We start from the raw sequence: 15,611 nt of genomic DNA on the forward strand, positions 1-15,611 counted from the left end.
GGGGGGGGACACACGGGGCTTTGGGAGACACAGGGGCTGGGGGGCAGAGGATGCCCATGGGGGTGCAGGGAGGCGCGGGGTGGACGCGCGGGTCTGCCCCGGGCGGGAGCGGGGCGAAGCCGCTCCCGGTGCCGCTCCGCGGCCCCGCTCCCCCGGAAGGCCGGTCCCGGGGCGGGGCGGGCGGCAGGAAGGGGCAGGGCCGGGGCCGGTCCGGCGCACAAAGCCCGGGGCCCGGCGCGGTCCGCGGCTGTCGCGGCGCGATGGGGCTGGCGGCGGCGCGGGGCTGGGCGCTGTCCCCGCTGTCCCCGGGCCCGGCGGAGCGCAGCCGGCCCTACGCTGTGCTGCAGCACCAGAACCTGGGTGAGGAGCGGGGGGCACCGGGGACAGCCCCGCCACGACCCGGCCGGGGGGCTCGGGAGTTGCTCAGGGAGCGTTTAATTAATGTTCTTTCTCTTCCCGCCGCAGTGCTGCTGGGCAGCATCCTCAGCGCTCTCCTGCTCACCATCATCCTCATGGCCATCTGTGTCTACCGGCCCGTCCGGCGGCGGTAGCGGAGCGGGAGCCGCCGGGGCATCGAGAGAATGCTGCATCCCACGCGGTTCTCCCACCTGGCATCCACCATCCCAGCACCGCTTCAGTCCTGCCGGTTCTCCCGCCTGGTACCGACCGCGCCGGCACCGCTCCGGACCCAGCAGGTTCTCCCCTCCGCTACCCACCGTGCCGCCACCGCTCCGGTGCCGCCCGGTTCTCCCCTCCGCTCCCGTCAGCTGCTGGGGGTGCCCTGAGGATGCGAGCGTGGCTTTTCACCCATCTCTGCCGTATCACGCGGCTCCATCGTGATGTGGCTTCCAGCGGTGGTCTGGCCGGGTGCTGGAAATCATCCTCTCCCTCAGTTTGACGCTCCTGGAGCTCCTGGGGCGTGTCCGCAGCAAACCCGCCGGGCTCGGAGCAGGGGCTGAGCAACGCCTCCCAAATCGCAGCGTTTTGGCGAGGCTGATCCCACCCCGTGTGCTCCAGAGCATCCCCGGGGCGTGCAGGCACAAGAACAGAGCGAGACTGGGGACATTGTCCGAGGAGCAGCTCCACGTGCTCAGTCACGCCACGTCTGCGTTTTGCTTTCTGATTAATTCAGGTCCTTGTGTGAATGCTGAGTCCTGGGGGTTGGACGGGGCTTGGAGCACCTGGGGTGGTTGGGGGGTGTCCCTGTCAGGGCAGGGGGTAGAACAGGATGAGCTTTAAGGTCCCATTCAAAAATATTCCAAAGGTAAAAGCTCAGTGACCCAGCCAGCAGTGGGTGGAGGGGCTGGTCCATTCCAGCCTCTGAGCAGAACATGATGCATGAGCTGATCCTGGTGTAGTTTTCCCAAGCCAGGCTTCTCATTCCCAACGTTATTTGCTTTAACTCCTGGCTAAAAAGCCCCAAATAACTTCCCATCAAACCAGCCCTGCTGAGCCTGTTGGGAACTGGGGTGCAGGTGAGGGATTCCAGCATGTGCTGGGCACTGTGCTCCTGGAAACAGGAGCCTCCAAAGGTCTGCAAGCCAGGCAGATGCGCTGGAAGAGTTTGAGCTCCAGCCAGACCCATTTGATACAGTTTCAGTAACAAGTGTTTACACTGAATCCCACTTCCATACAAAAGCTGCTATTTTGTTTTGCACTGCTACAAGTAGTAACTGGATTTTACTAATTATTATTTTAATATTTAACATAGGGGTGTTTTGCTTAGTAATTTATTTAGAATTTTAAAACGTAACTTCCAGAACAATTGTTGTTGACCTGTTCTCAAGCCCTCGTGCTGCATCTGAGGTGTTTTCTGTTCTGTTTCAAGGACACAGAGTGCTGGCATTGAACAGGGATTTTCTTTGTTTTGAGAAATGACAGAGTGAGCCTGGCCTCGAGCAGATGGAGTTGTTAATCCAAGAGTGAGGCAGCAAGGCAGCACTCTTCTTTCTATTGCTTTCTGCTCCTCCTTTTGCTCACTGATTCCTGTGCTCCTGATTTTTCCTGGTCCTTCATCGCTGTGAAGCCTGGCCTGCAGCCTGTGCTGCTCGTGGGGGTGGATGGTGAAGCTCCCAGCCTCAGCTCTGCATTCCCAGGAGCAGAATTCCTGTTTGCTCTCATTCCTCACTCCCTGCTATGCCTCTTTGTACAAATAAAACGCTCAGTAAACAATCCAGGCTCTTATTTATTCATGGCTGTGCTGTTTGTTATTAACTGGGCTGGAAAGGGGCGAGGCTGTCCTGATTCCCACCTCTGGTCCCCTCATGGCTCCTACCTTGTTTTTAGTGGGATGGCAGGGAAAGGATGGCAGTGCTGGGGGAATGTTTCCATGGATGTTTGTCAGCAAGGAGCCATTTAACAGCACGATAGAAGCACATCCTACAATGGTTGTGCAGTTTCCAGCAGCTCAGCTATGAATCAAAACTCAGCCAAAGCAATGTAAGAAGGGTTTCCAAATAAACAAAATCATGAATTGCTGATGTAAAAAGCCTTGAAATGGGGTAAAAAGCAGGGGAAAAAGCACAGTCTTGCTTTCAGGAACTAACAGCATCAACCTAATGAACTTTTAAAGCTGGTTATAGTTTTAGAAGAAGCTACAGGTGTTTGTAAATCTGAGCTTCTCTTTCCTACATCAGCCTCAAGCTGCCTCAGAGAGAGACTGGACTCTGTTGTTACACAAGAGTCTTGGCTTTAATATTAAACACACTGAAAACCCTCTGCTCCTCTCTTACAAGAAGATGCAGAGAAATTAAGAGGGTTTCTTGCTTTTCACTGCCTTAACTTCTGTGTTGTACTGATTCCCCCTTCTCAAGACAGGGAGACTCAAAACTTGGCTGAAAAAGTCCAAAAAGTGGTTCTGGGGGTTGTGTGTCTGATTCACACTAAGCCAGAACTACCTTGGAGAATTTCATAGATTATAATGTCACTTTAATGTACAAAAAGACAGATAATTAGCAAAAAAAAAAAAAAAAAAAAAAAAAAAAAAACCCCAAAAAAAGGGGGAGAAAAAAAACACTTGTNNNAAAAAAAAAAAAAAAAAAAAAAAAAAAAACTCCAAATACAGTGTGAGAAAAAATACCTGTGTGTGGTGTAATGTGCAGTACCTTTGGTTTTTCTTCCAGCACACAGAGCATGTCCATCTTGCACTGAAAGGGTTAAGCCAGTCTTTAAGAGAAGCAGCACCTGGCTGAGGGAAGCAGGGCCTTCTAGTTTTAGCTGGAATGATACAAATGTCAAAGAAAGCAAAAAAAAAAAAAACCAAAAGCTAATCCAATTTATTTTACAGTCCCAGACTAAGAAGCAGGAGCGTAACAAAACTTCAGCTGAAAGTGCTCAATGTTCTTTAGTTTAAATATAAAACCAGAACAAGTCAGCTTGAAAAATGCTATTTTTACCCCTCTTGTAACCTTTGAAAAGCTTAGCAGAAGACAGGCAATGCCAGGCAGGCAGATTTGTAAAGGCAACAGCACTCTTTATTCCCACTGGAGGAATGCCCACGGCTCCATCTCCTACCTCCCACCCTGTCAGGAGCTCAACACGAGGCCTCTTCCCTTTTCCCAACTGTGACAGTCACAGGAATCCCCCTTGCAAAGAAAGAAATCCCAACCCAGCCCACTGTCCCTGTGCAGGACAGTCCCCACTGCAGCAGCACCCAGGAAGCTGTTTTCAGGGATGCAAGTTGTGCCAGGGAACAAAACCAGTGTGGAGAGGCCAGTCCTAGTGTACACTGAAGGAATTGTAATCATTTCCTATGTAAAATGGATTATTGGTTTAAAATAGGGTTCCAACTGCCCCACTGGTTATGATCAAGTCCATTTTATAGTGATTTTACATTGGTTAATTAAGAGTTGGTCACCCAGAACTGCCCTGTTCAGCCTGAGGAACAGGAGCAGTGTTAGGAGCAAGCTCAGAGCAGCTGTATCAAAGGTTCCTCCAGCCCTGGCAGGCAGAGCAGAGGGATATTGCTCACATTTAACAACTGTAAGGCTTTCCTGTGGCTGTTCATCGTGTACCTGTGGAGTGCACTTGTGAGTCACAGTGTGAGTACTGTAAACACCGAGAGGAGTGCAGATAAAAGAGCTACAAAGATCCTGTATGGCCAAAAACCTGAGGAAAGCTGGTTAAAACAGACCTAGGAATTGTTACAAGACCAGTTTGATGAGTGTAGGCCTAGTGGTTTGGTTTAAAATCAATAAAAATATTCAGGTAAAAAAATAGATGTATTCACAGGAAGGACAACTGCTGGGGGTTTAAAAAGCAACACACGTTTCCCTTGCAGAATTAAAACTTCCAATAAGGACACATGAAAATCTCCCCTGAATTCTTTTCCTGGCTGCATTTAGCACCCACACTCAGCCATGCACACCAAGAGATCCCAAAGAAGCACCTGTATCTATGCCTTAGTTTCTTGCTGCCCTCTGAGCAGGGGAACGAGCTGGTCTGGAATCACTGCAGAAACTGCTGCTGTACTGGACAGATGGTCCCATTTCAGCATCTAAAATGTTACTGGCTATTTATTTTGTCCTTTTTCAGAAAGCACTAGTTTAATCTGGAGCTTGGATGAGCTGTTCAAGTATAAAATTATCCCTCTTAAGCCAAAAATCTCAATAACTAGAGGAGAGATAACCATATCTAAACAAAACTAACAGAAAACATCTGTCAGCATGAAGAACTACTGTGTGTGTATAGGCAGGGAGATGCTCTCCCATGAAACAGCTGGAAAAACAGGCAATGGCTTTGAATTATTAAGAAATAATGAAGCAGATGAGTATTTCTTTGGTAAGTAATGAAGTTTCCCTCCTGAACTCCTCATAAATCAGACTTTCAAGCTTTACTGCAATCCTACATCCTGGTGCAAAGCAAAATTTCCATCTGCTCTTCAATAAATAAGTTTAGATAAAAACATTTCCTTCAAAGCTAAGACTGCATGGCTGGGGAGCCAAAAGTGGAGTCCTGTGATCTACAACTCCCCCAAACAAAAATAAATCAGGTTTTTGCAGCTGATGCCAACTTAGAAGGCAGTAAAGCGTTTCCTTAAGCAATCCAGGAGTGGTCTTCAGGCTGACAGCTCTGACAATCTCCAGTTTAACACAGATTTGGTCATCCCTGCTTCAGGAGGTCACTTAGGAGCTATTTTTCCACAAGAGAGAGCTGTAAAACTTGCTGAAGCTCTGCATCTTCCTTTTCCCGACGCTGCTTCTCCTGCTCCTCCTGCTCCCGCACTGACAATTCCATGGCAAGCTGCAAGTCCTTCTCAAAGCTGGAGGCTTCGCTGGTGCTGCTGCTGTGGGAGGTCCCTGATCTTGTCAGAAAGCTCTCCTGCAGTGCCCTGATGGAAAACAACAACTTTGAGAAGTAAAAGAGACAGAGCCTGTCTCATATTCTTTGCAGTGATCCTTCCTGGCAACTGTTTTAGACTCACAAACCTGAAAATCTCTCCCAGAGGGGAGAAAACAGTTTGAGTTCCAACACTTGTAAGATTCTCAATGTCAAACATGGATTCCTTTGAATCTTTCATAGATGCCAACAGTTATATTTTCAATGGGCCTCTAAAAGCATCCTCACCTGGTTTAAAGGATTTTTCATGTATAGAAGAACTCAGAAGATTCAGTTCTTGGTTTCTTTGCACTTAACTGCAGACAGCTCCACAGACACCAGAGCCCATTTTTAAATGTTCATTAGATCTGTGTTTTTAAGGATTACATAAGGATTTTGAAAAGAAAGAAGAGCTGCCTTGAAGTATGCAGCCTCTAATAACCAAACCCTCAGTGCAGAAGGACCAAATTCAGAGTTTTAAGAGCAGAAGAGAAGGACTGGGTTTGTATATTGGGTGAAGAATCTGTTGTGTGCACAGATCAGCCCCACAGCTGGAAAGAACTGCACAACATAAACCAGGGAGGCCTAGTTTGGAGGTTTTGTTTCTTGGAAAAGTTGGAAGAAGTACAAGAAGAAACCTCGAGTTTTGTGCATTTGCTACTCACACACACAAAAAAAAAATTGTCAAATTGCTTCATGCTACTGCTGGGTGTATTTTTGCTCTGTCACTGCATGGTTTGATGTGAAAAAAGGTACTTACTTCTGATACTGCATGTTGAAGTCTGGGGAATAGGCAACTGCTCCATTGGAAAGCACCTCCAATTCCTAGAGATGGGCAAAGAGACAATTCCACAGCAGTTATCAGATCTGCAGAGTAACTCACTGCAAGTCACCCTTAAACCACCCTTACTTCTTCTTTGAAATACATTATTTTTATCTTCTAAAGCCTTAGAAAAACTGGTCCTATACCGGTTTCCTTCAGCTCCCGCTGCACAATCCTTGCCCAAGCTGCCAATGTACAGACCCCAGCACTTACTTTATTTGAACCAGATTCCAACAAGCTCTGCTGGATGGCAAACTGCATGATCTCATTATCCTCATCCTGCACGTGGATGTTCCTGCCATCATCCTGGATGTGGTAGGATTTGGGGATCTCAAACACCGACTGGTCAACCTCAAAATTAGCACCTACAGAAGCCAAATAAAGTTAAAAACACACTGTGCCCTGTTTGTAACAAGTCGTAACTGAAAAGATTCTGATGAATGTTTTGGCAGTAACACCTTGCAGCTCCCTCTGTTCCATTCCCTGCAGTTCAGCTTCTCTCTCCTCTGTGCATTCCAGGGACAGGGATGTAAAAAGGTGGGATCCCTTACCTGCATCACTCTGTGCACCTCCAGGAGAGGTTCTCTCAGCTGTCCTGCAGCTGTTGACATTTTCAAAAGTAATTCGAGCATTCAGCACGTGAAACAGGGGGATTTCTGTAAGAGTACAAGATTTCTGTCAAAATGAGAACTCCTGTTTACTTCCACAACAGCTTCCTGTAATGACAAAGCACAGAGGGACTCACCTCACCAAGAAGGAGGCTTTAGTTACTCTCAATCTCTCTCTAAATCTCTTATTTTAAAATAAGATTTGCCAAATTTAAGGCACTGAAGCTAAGAGGAAAGGGGCTGACAACAGCTCATTGTCAAATTATATTGTCTTTAAAATGATATTTCTGGATTGACTCCAGATGTACAAAACAACGTTTTAGGTAGCAGTGAGACAACTAAAAAGCCAATGTGTTTTTTTGTAAATAATACATTGCCAAACCAAAGGGGAAAAAATGGACAAAATGTTACAATAAAAATTGCTAAATATTACCGATTTTGACAGGAAATCCTGGTGGAAATTCCAGAGTGATGAAATCCCTAAGTCTGGCAAAATGAGCACTGGTTCTGGCCATCAGGTCAATGATTGGAGTGACTTGTTCCATAAGAGACAAGGGGAACTCTTCACTCATCCACAGGGTTGCTTTAAATCTTAAAGACAAAGTAGGATAAAAGCATCCTAAATTCACAGTTTAGGAACAGATGCAAAGCAAAACAGGCAGCTGGGCAGTGACAGGAGGTTACTAACAAGTTACAGCACCAGCCTAAATGTTTGCTTTGACTCAGTGGAATTAAAAATAGATTATAGCTGAATACTTCAAAATCTCTTTTCTAATTAATTGTGAAAACAGGGGGAAAAACCACAGTGGATATTTGTAAAAATGGTTTCCAGGGATTATATAACTGGGAAGAGACAAATTAGAAATAGTTGAAATGTTATTTCTCACTTCTGTGTTCTAACAGTGACTTCCTTTGGTCTTCCTATGTCTCTGCCTTTCAAATCAAATTCTGGGTTGAAGTATTCCTCCAGAGTAATAGCAGTGGGATTGTTGGTTGTAGCATACTCTGTAGTCCTGGATATACTCTAGAAGGAAAGAGATGGAAGAAAACAACCCAAAAAGTAATGAGCAGTGGTTACAACAAGAAACTTTTAATTAACTCTTTGTGAAGTAACTCCTTCCCTATTTCAGACACAGTGACAAACAGCCAAAAGCACCAGCTGTTATTAGAGTGAGGTTTTACTGTTTTACTGAGGTTAAAAATCCCCAAAATTTTAGAGACAGGAAAAATCTACTTAGATACTTTAAAGCTGGAAACCAACACACAAGCTACAGCATTTCCAGGCTCGAAATCCTTTACTAAAGACAAAACTTGGATGGAGAATTTGAACCCAAAATCTCTAAATCCCTGTAAATGTGCAATGCCATCCTGACAGAGAGCCAGCAAATCCATTATCCACCGTTCTTTCACAGTTTAGAAACAAGGGAGCTTCTAAAGCCGCGTGGAATCATGGAATGGTTTGGGTTGGAAGGGATCTCAAAGTTCACCTATTTCCAACCAAACTAAAACATCCTCAGGGTAAATGAAAACCTCATCATCAAAACGGCTGCCAAATTAAGGAAACAAGAGGTGACTCCACACACCAGGAATTCCTACTGGCACAGTGACCTGTGCTGACATCAGACACTCACCTGAGCACCACATTCATGCTCCACTGTCCCCAGGAATGATTCCAGAGGGTTCCTATCAGCTTCAGGTGACAGGAAGGAAAACAAAAACAGACATTAGCATTAATTAGCAGTAAAACTGGCACTCAGGCCAGGCTTCCCACCCAAAGGGAAGTTGTTCAGATCTCCAGTGAGCTTCAGGCAAGCCCAGGACCAAAACAGGTACAACACACAGAATAGGGCACAGATTTTCAGTGGGGTTTGTGATCAGCAGACACCTTTATGAGTCCCAGTGCCTCAGTGGCCCCAGGGTAGGGGAATTTCCATATAAAGTAACTGGCTGGTCACCCTTTACTCTAATTCAAATACCAGAAGAAATTAGTAGACCAAAACAAAAATTCCAAGCAAACAAAGCCTCTGTGTAACTTATATCCATAGCCAATGTGAAGTAAGGGCAGGAATACATTCCAGAGCAGAAAAGTGCAGCCTTTTAAAACTGTCAGCAAACTTTCAACAGGTTTGAAGGGTTGTTCTTTCCTCTAAATACAGCTGGGATAAAACCAGGTTCATTTGTAGGTTAAGAGTGAAATAATGAGCTGCCTCAGACACAGAACACGTCGAAGAAAAGCAGGGCAAAGTCAGCAAGAAGAGAATTTCCTTGTTTGTCTGCCCAGTTCTTCAGACACAGAGGAGGTGTCAGACAGCCAAAGGGTTGTATTTATTCCCAATTTTCCTATGGGGAATATACCTTTATATCTCCTCTTCTCCTCTTCTGTTAAATGTTCTGTTCTGATCCGTGTGACCACGTTCACGTTGTTTGCCATGTAGACCTTACGAAAAACACAGGGACAAAAACCAAGCAGCATCACAGGTTAAAAAAAGAGTTCCCCAGTAAAACATCATGTACACAAAACTAACTGAACCAACCTCAACACCAGACTGGCATTTCCAAGAGATTTTGAAAGGGAATGGAAAAGGAAAGTCAGGGAACATGATTTCTAATCAGAAGTAGTTATAAGACCTCAGAAATTATATTTAGTGACAGGGAACACTAATGAACACTCTGTCCAGCTGAAGAGCCATGCAGTCTTATCAGGAAAAACCTTCAGATAAATGTAAAAGCTACTCAGCACTTACTCTTCTGGTGAATGAAATTACAAAATGTAATTTATTGCACCAATTCCCAAACCTGGTGTAAACACAGAATCAGAGAAATTAAATCTTGTGATTTAATCCCTACCACAGTAAGGCTGCAAAACCACCTTGAAAAATACTTCATTGAGGTGAAACAGAGGTCAAAACCAGTGTCAGGAGGAGCCACTCCGAGCAGCTGTGACTCAGGTGCAGGGCAGAGCCCAGCTCATGAATTCATGGTGCCACTCATGGCTGCTTGAAGTGCTGTTATTATCAACAGGTTCCTCAGCTTTCACCCACTGAAACAAGGGCAGTGTTCAAGTGTGAGTTAAGTGCCAGCCTCTGGAAGGGAAGGACTGCAGGCAGCTCTGCTCCATCTTCTGTCCCTCCTCTCCCCTCTTTGATCCCCCTGGTGACATTCCTGCACACAAGCTCCATCCCTCCCATAAGCCTGGAAGTTCCTCACTCCAGCCCAATTCTGCTGGCAACACAATCAACGTCCCAAAAGGAATTTGAAGACCTGAAATAGTCAGGATATACAGAAAAAGCACAGCCAGACTTCAATTTGCTGCAAGATCTGTCAGAAGAACAGAACAGGCTTTACCTTGGCTTCATAACCATTGACACCTTCTGATTTTTCTGTCCTCCATACCCAGAATCCAGATGTGGTTCTGACAAAAAGGGAACACAACTGTCTGCACAGCTGCATTTCTATACAATCCCCCAGCTAGTCATTCTAAATCTCATTTTAAACAAATTTGACAGGTTATTAATCCCAGATACCTAGATAAATAGGTGTAGTCATGAAGAAAGACAAATGTGTAGCTGTTAAAAGACACACTGTGCATATTTACTTAAAGTAATCATGTGAGAGTTGACTTATTTGTTACCAAAATTTGTTACCAAATCCAGGTTCTTGTCCATCAGTTCCAGCACATGGATTTGAGTGAAATGCAAATTTGCAGTGAGCAATTGACTCAATCTTAGAGACCTTTTCCAACCTTAATGATTCTATCCCACTAATATGATAAACTGGAAGTTTTCTGCCAATGATTTCTTTCATCTGGGAACTTTTTGCCAAGCAATAGTGGCAATTTGACCAACACAAATTTCTTTATCTAGCGATTTATGAAACTTAAATTAATTTCAAACCTAGCCCTAGAAGTTTTAATTATCAAAGCTTTTGCGAGTTTGTCATTAAAGCTTTCTTCAGACATAACATCAAAATGTTTATTTTCTAATAGAAACTCTGTGTCTTACCTTTCAAAAGCAATGTTTTTGGTATCAAGGCACGTGCTGATGATTGGGGATGTAAGGCGCCTCTCCACATCTTTCCTCTTGGGTGTCATTGACCCCAAAGTCAAACGTTTCATGTGCTGGGAGATCTCAAACCTTTCTGTTGTGACAAACTTGTCATCGTGGTTGATCTCAATGAGCTCTGCCCAGCCACCAGTGTCTGGTGGAAGAAAAGGCATATTTCAAGTTAAACTCAGCAAGTGTTCCAGGGTGAAAAGCTGGGGGTGCATCGTGTATCAAACCCAGGTGTTTCTGCACTCAGCTGGGATCAAACTTGGAGATGGAACTAAAATTATTTTTTATATGTAGGGCAGCAGAAAAGAAGGAGAGAAACAGTAAAATACTGACATTTTTCCCCATCACCAAATTTTTACCTCAGCTTTACTCAAAGCAAAGAAGTTAAGCCATCACAAAACAGTATCTCTATGAGACACAAACGTAAACATAAAACCTTCATAAAACACAAGAGGTCTTTTTCATGTAAAATCAGGATTTCTCACTGTGCTCACAGAGTACCTGGGGGTCAGTGGTGCAGACAGGTAAACTCTTTACCTTCTCCCTTGAAGATGACAGTCCTCCTGCCCCTCTCCCAGCTCATGTTCTCAAAGCCCAGCAAGGTGATGTCCACACGCAGCTTGGCCCGGCTCTTCCAGATGCGGCACACGTCGCTCGGGCACACCCTGGAAACCAGGGGCACTGGTGGGAGGAATGGAAAGGGAAAATGGGCAACAGGTGCAGCACAGAGGATATGAACTCAAGCACAGGGATTGCTCACTCCTGGGAATGTCATTCCAGAGGAGGTGAGATACTGATCCTCTTCAGCTTTAAGAACAACCAGCTTAGGGCAAAACTGGCCTAATTTAAAGATGAATATGAAAAGGAAAAAGATATTTGTTCAGACTGAAGGGTGTGAAATGGCATAAACTCCATGCCTGGTAGTCTAATAGTTTGATATCTGAAATATTTAATCAGCTGTGAGGCCTAGTGTTCATTCCTTTCAGGGAAGAGCAGGTATTTCCCAAACAGTGCATCCATAGATGACACATGATCAGATGGCCAGGGACAGGTAAAAAAACCCCAAGAAAAGTCTTCAGCAGTTGCAACAACAGCTAAATTCTCCACTACCAAAAACCAACCAACCGCACAGGAAACAAAGAATAATTGTGCAACCAAAGCACAAGAGGTCATTTTGAGATGGAGGAGAGGAGGATTCCAGGGAGTGGATATTTCCCTGCCTGTGTTGTGGGACATTTGTAACTCATTTTTACAGCTTGGAATTGGTAACAAGGAGCAAGATTCTTACCCCAGCTAGTGAACTCCCATTTCATTTCCACATAAAAGTCAGGAGTCTGCAGAAGGAAAACATCTGATGAATACCTCATGAAATAGTTTGACATTCAGTGCAGCATTTCCTGTGAACATTTTAGATAAAGGGAGAAAAAAAAAAAAAAAAGGAGAGCAGAACTGGAGAAATTATTAGCCAACACTAAAACTGAAATTGAAAGTAGCAACAACAGGCACTGCCCTGCCTCTGCTGCTTTCTGGGGAGCTGTTCTTCCTTGTTTTACTGGAGGGGCAGTAATGCCTTCAAGATTCAGCCTCCCGTGTTGGAGTACATGACAAAGGATTAAATAAAGTCAAGGAAAAGCCTCCTATGGAATATGCAGGTTGGAACAAAACACAATTGCCCAGCTGATTGCAATAGTTCACTTAACTGAACTACTTGAATGAGAATTCAAGCAGTGATTTCAGTCTGTGAGAGTTATTAATGATTCAATAAATCATTACCTCGTTAATTTTCTGCAGTAACTCAGGAACTCCTCCAAGGGTCATGGAGGTCTGCTGGTAGTCCCGATGCTGCAGGATCAGCTGGACCATCTCTGGATCCCCTGTGCTGACAGCCTCATGCAAAACTGAAAGAAACCCAGCCACAGCCAGGTGTCACTTTGCTTGCTGACCAAAAACTCCCCATAAAAACACAGAACATCTGCTACTGAAAGAATGCCACCCCAGGCTGTTCCTTACCCGTCCATCCCTGCGCGTTCTCCTTGGTCACATCTGCCTTGTGCTGCAGGAGGACCTTGGCGGATTCGATGTAACCCAAGGAAACAGCCAAGTGCAGCAAGGTCCGGCCCCGTGGATCCCGCTGGTCAACATCCTGCCAGTGTCCAAGAGAGAAGGAGCAGAGCTCATCAGAGCCTGCACAAACAGAGGGCTAATCCAGGAGTCAACATCCCCTGCCATTCCCACGGATCCGCTCCCAAACTCTCCTGCACCGCCCTTCTGCGGGGCTGGCTCGCTTCCCCATGTGAATGAAAGGAGAAGCAGAACGGGGCCTAAGAAATGACACAAAATCTGTAGGACAGGAGTTCTTGTTGGTGCTTTTCAGTTCTTTTTCTGTCATTATTCCCCCTCTGGCTCCCCCCAGAAGGCTCAGGAGGAGATGGGAGTTCTCGTCCGTGTGCGTCACCCCACGGACAGCCGAGAGCCTGAGACCCCACAGAGGGCTTAAACTGTACAACAAAATGGGGGGAATGTCACCCCACGGACAGCCGAGACCCCACAGAGGGCTTAAACTGTACAACAAAATGGGGGGAAAAGGGGGGAAAAAGGCAACAGGGCATACAACACAGCTTTTGGACAGCACTTTTGGAAAAGACAGAAGCAGATGGTGTTTCACAAAGCACACACAGCACAATGAGGAGGGCATTCTCTACAAGTCACTAAAATAAAAAATAAACTACACAGGCACAAATATCCAAAACATGCAAGCACAACATACTCATACCTTACACATTTTTCACTATTAGCTTAGAGATTTGAAACAGAAGAGCATCTATAACTAAAGGAAAAGGGGAAAGTCAATAGCAGAATGAGAAAGGAAGGTTATTATGCATGTTAACAGCGTTATCTGACAGCTTCAAGTCAGAACATCTCACAGAGAGTGGGAGAGCTTCATTTTAAAGCATCTTCGCTTTTGGGGTGGAACATTAATTAATTTCCTTCCCCACCTCCTGCAGCTCCAACACTGCAGCACCACAGAGCTCCAAGGGTCCCTCCCCACTGTGTTTGCTGCTGTTCCCTGGTCCCCACATGCCCGACCCCGTTTGCCTCCCCAGCTGCAGCTGGGAGTGCCTTTGATCCCTTCCCGCGTCCCTCCGCAGCAGGAAGCTCATCCCAAAGAAGCAGGGGGAAATAGATCTTTGGAATACTTAAAAAAAAAAAAATAGGGGGTTTAAAAGCAGGTAAAGGAAGTAAGAAAGACAGTGCATCTTCACACACTGCTGGTTTCCCCAGGGAATGGAGGGAGGAAGCAGCATTCCACAGGTGGGAGCTGCTGAGTGATCCCTATTTAACCACAAACCCTCACAGGTGTCAGAAATAAACACACAGGAGCAGCGTGCCAGTGAGGTTAAAGATTTTTGTTAATGCATAAGGTGACGTAAATTAGATAAAAAGTGAGACTGCATTCCAAAGATTCTCCCAAACCAGGGCAGGAACATGCTCTAAGCAGGAATTAGTAAGTCAGGTGCACCGTTAGAGCTGCAGGTGACAGTCAGGAGGTGGCACAGCTGCTCTTGGGCTCACGTACTTGTGGTGTCAGGTATAATTAATTAATCAGCTCTGCTTATTAACTGTACCTCACTCTAGCTCCTGTCAGAGTTTTTCCACAGCAGCTCAGCCAGAAGGATTTTTGCTGCTCAAGCTCTGCTGCAGCTTTCAGGCCGTTTCCTTACGTCATCATGTCCCAGAGAGGGGACAGCTTTGTGTTTTCTACTCTCCAGCATGGAACAATGATCCATTTTTTTTTTTTACCAGAGATGCTGACAACATTCCAACCAATATAAAAGCTCTGCCCCCAATCTTGGGCAGCAACAAACCTATGAGAACTGATGGTGCTCAGCAAGCTGGGGGCTGGTTTGATGTCCAGCAGCAGCCACCTTTGCTGTACGTTGACTTCCCATAAAGATAAACACCATTGCTTTAATAAATAAATTAATCCCCATCACAGCTGCTCTCCTTGAGCCACTCCTAACTCCCCCAAAGAGCTACTCCGCAGCTGGAATGCTCAGAGCACAGCTTTACAGATGGGAAACCAACGTTTCGTATCTGACATAAAACTACATTCCTACACCTTCTAACATCACTCCCACACCACAAATAAACAGGTAACGCAATGCAGGGATCCCTCACGCCCAGCGGACGCTCCTGGCAGTACCACCAGGGTGTTTTTCGTGGCCCAGCAGCGAGCGAGGGCCAGCAGCCCCCGGGCCCCCCGTTACCTGGTGCTGCAGCTCCTCGTCCAGCCGCCTGTAGTCGTTATTCCACACCAGGACGTGGAGGGGGAAGGCGCTGCTGGCCCCGCCAGGGGAGCTCATCCCGGCACACACCTGGGGAGGGGCAGCCAGGGCCCCTCACTCTTCCCTCTCTGGACGCTGGACACCCCAGGTTACTCAAGCCCTGCGCCCTTCAGCTTCTGCTCTCTGCCGGCACCCACCTGGCCCAGGTGCGTGTGTGCGAGCCCGGGCCACAACCCCCTAGGAACCGTTCGCCCCTCTCCAAGGGGAGCCCCATGCAAAACCCCACCGCGGGGGGGTCTCCCCTGCTCCTGGTGCCCCTGGCAGCCCCCCGCTCCCGAGGGTCTCCTCCCGGAGCCCCCTCAGCGCCGCTCCCGGGGGTCTCGCCGCTCTCGCCCCCTCAGCCGCCCCCGTCCCTCTTCCCTGTCCCTCCGGGGACGGCTGGCGCGAACCACAGCGCGGCCGGAGCAGGGGGGCTCCTCGCGGTGCCCCGCACTCCACCGCCACCGATAGCCGCACGGAAAGCGGA

At 46.6% G+C, this 15,611-nt stretch overlaps 2 protein-coding genes across 3 annotated transcripts; one reads left to right on the forward strand and one right to left on the reverse strand.

Moving 5' to 3' along the window:
* Nucleotides 1-205: 205 nt before the first annotated feature.
* On the forward strand, nucleotides 206-2,172 carry CUNH12orf76 (chromosome unknown C12orf76 homolog). The gene is made up of 2 exons (XM_041488863.1): nucleotides 206-360; nucleotides 466-2,172. Exons 1-2 carry the CDS (start codon nucleotides 261-263, stop codon nucleotides 549-551), a joined length of 186 nt encoding a protein of 61 aa, XP_041344797.1. The 5' UTR covers nucleotides 206-260; the 3' UTR covers nucleotides 552-2,172.
* Nucleotides 2,173-3,260: 1,088 nt separating this feature from the next.
* Nucleotides 3,261-15,598, reverse strand: ANKRD13A (ankyrin repeat domain 13A). Of its 2 annotated transcripts, XM_041488858.1 has the most exons (16): nucleotides 15,068-15,194; nucleotides 13,573-13,626; nucleotides 12,810-12,942; nucleotides 12,573-12,697; nucleotides 12,088-12,133; nucleotides 11,337-11,480; nucleotides 10,749-10,944; nucleotides 10,093-10,159; nucleotides 9,103-9,184; nucleotides 8,379-8,437; nucleotides 7,635-7,771; nucleotides 7,181-7,338; nucleotides 6,691-6,795; nucleotides 6,353-6,504; nucleotides 6,077-6,141; nucleotides 3,261-5,329 (listed from the first exon to the last, which is right to left on the reverse strand). In XM_041488858.1, exons 2-16 carry the CDS (start codon nucleotides 13,579-13,581, stop codon nucleotides 5,131-5,133), a joined length of 1,677 nt encoding a protein of 558 aa, XP_041344792.1. In that variant the 5' UTR covers nucleotides 13,582-13,626; nucleotides 15,068-15,194; the 3' UTR covers nucleotides 3,261-5,130. The 2 variants fall into 2 exon arrangements, with proteins under 2 accessions (XP_041344792.1, XP_041344791.1); XM_041488857.1 differs by lacking the exon at nucleotides 13,573-13,626 and having other exon boundaries at nucleotides 15,068-15,598.
* Between the last annotated feature and the right edge of the window lie 13 nt (nucleotides 15,599-15,611).

Source organism: Pyrgilauda ruficollis, unplaced genomic scaffold (assembly GCF_017590135.1).
Source record: "Pyrgilauda ruficollis isolate IOZ18807 unplaced genomic scaffold, ASM1759013v1 scaffold9, whole genome shotgun sequence".
NCBI classification, from domain to species: domain Eukaryota; kingdom Metazoa; phylum Chordata; class Aves; order Passeriformes; family Passeridae; genus Pyrgilauda; species Pyrgilauda ruficollis.

Coding starts and splice junctions, on each gene's coding strand:
- ANKRD13A (XM_041488857.1), bottom strand. CDS start 15,163: ATGAGCTCCCCTGGCGGGGCCAGCAGCGCCTTCCCCCTCCACGTCCTG. Junction 12,698..12,809: donor GAACGCGCAGGGATGGACGG/GTAAGGAACAGC, acceptor GGTTTCTTTCAG/TTTTGCATGAGGCTGTCAGC. Junction 7,772..8,378: donor AGCATGAATGTGGTGCTCAG/GTGAGTGTCTGA, acceptor CTTTCCTTCTAG/AGTATATCCAGGACTACAGA.
- CUNH12orf76 (XM_041488863.1), top strand. CDS start 261: ATGGGGCTGGCGGCGGCGCGGGGCTGGGCGCTGTCCCCGCTGTCCCCG. Junction 361..465: donor GCTGCAGCACCAGAACCTGG/GTGAGGAGCGGG, acceptor TTCCCGCCGCAG/TGCTGCTGGGCAGCATCCTC.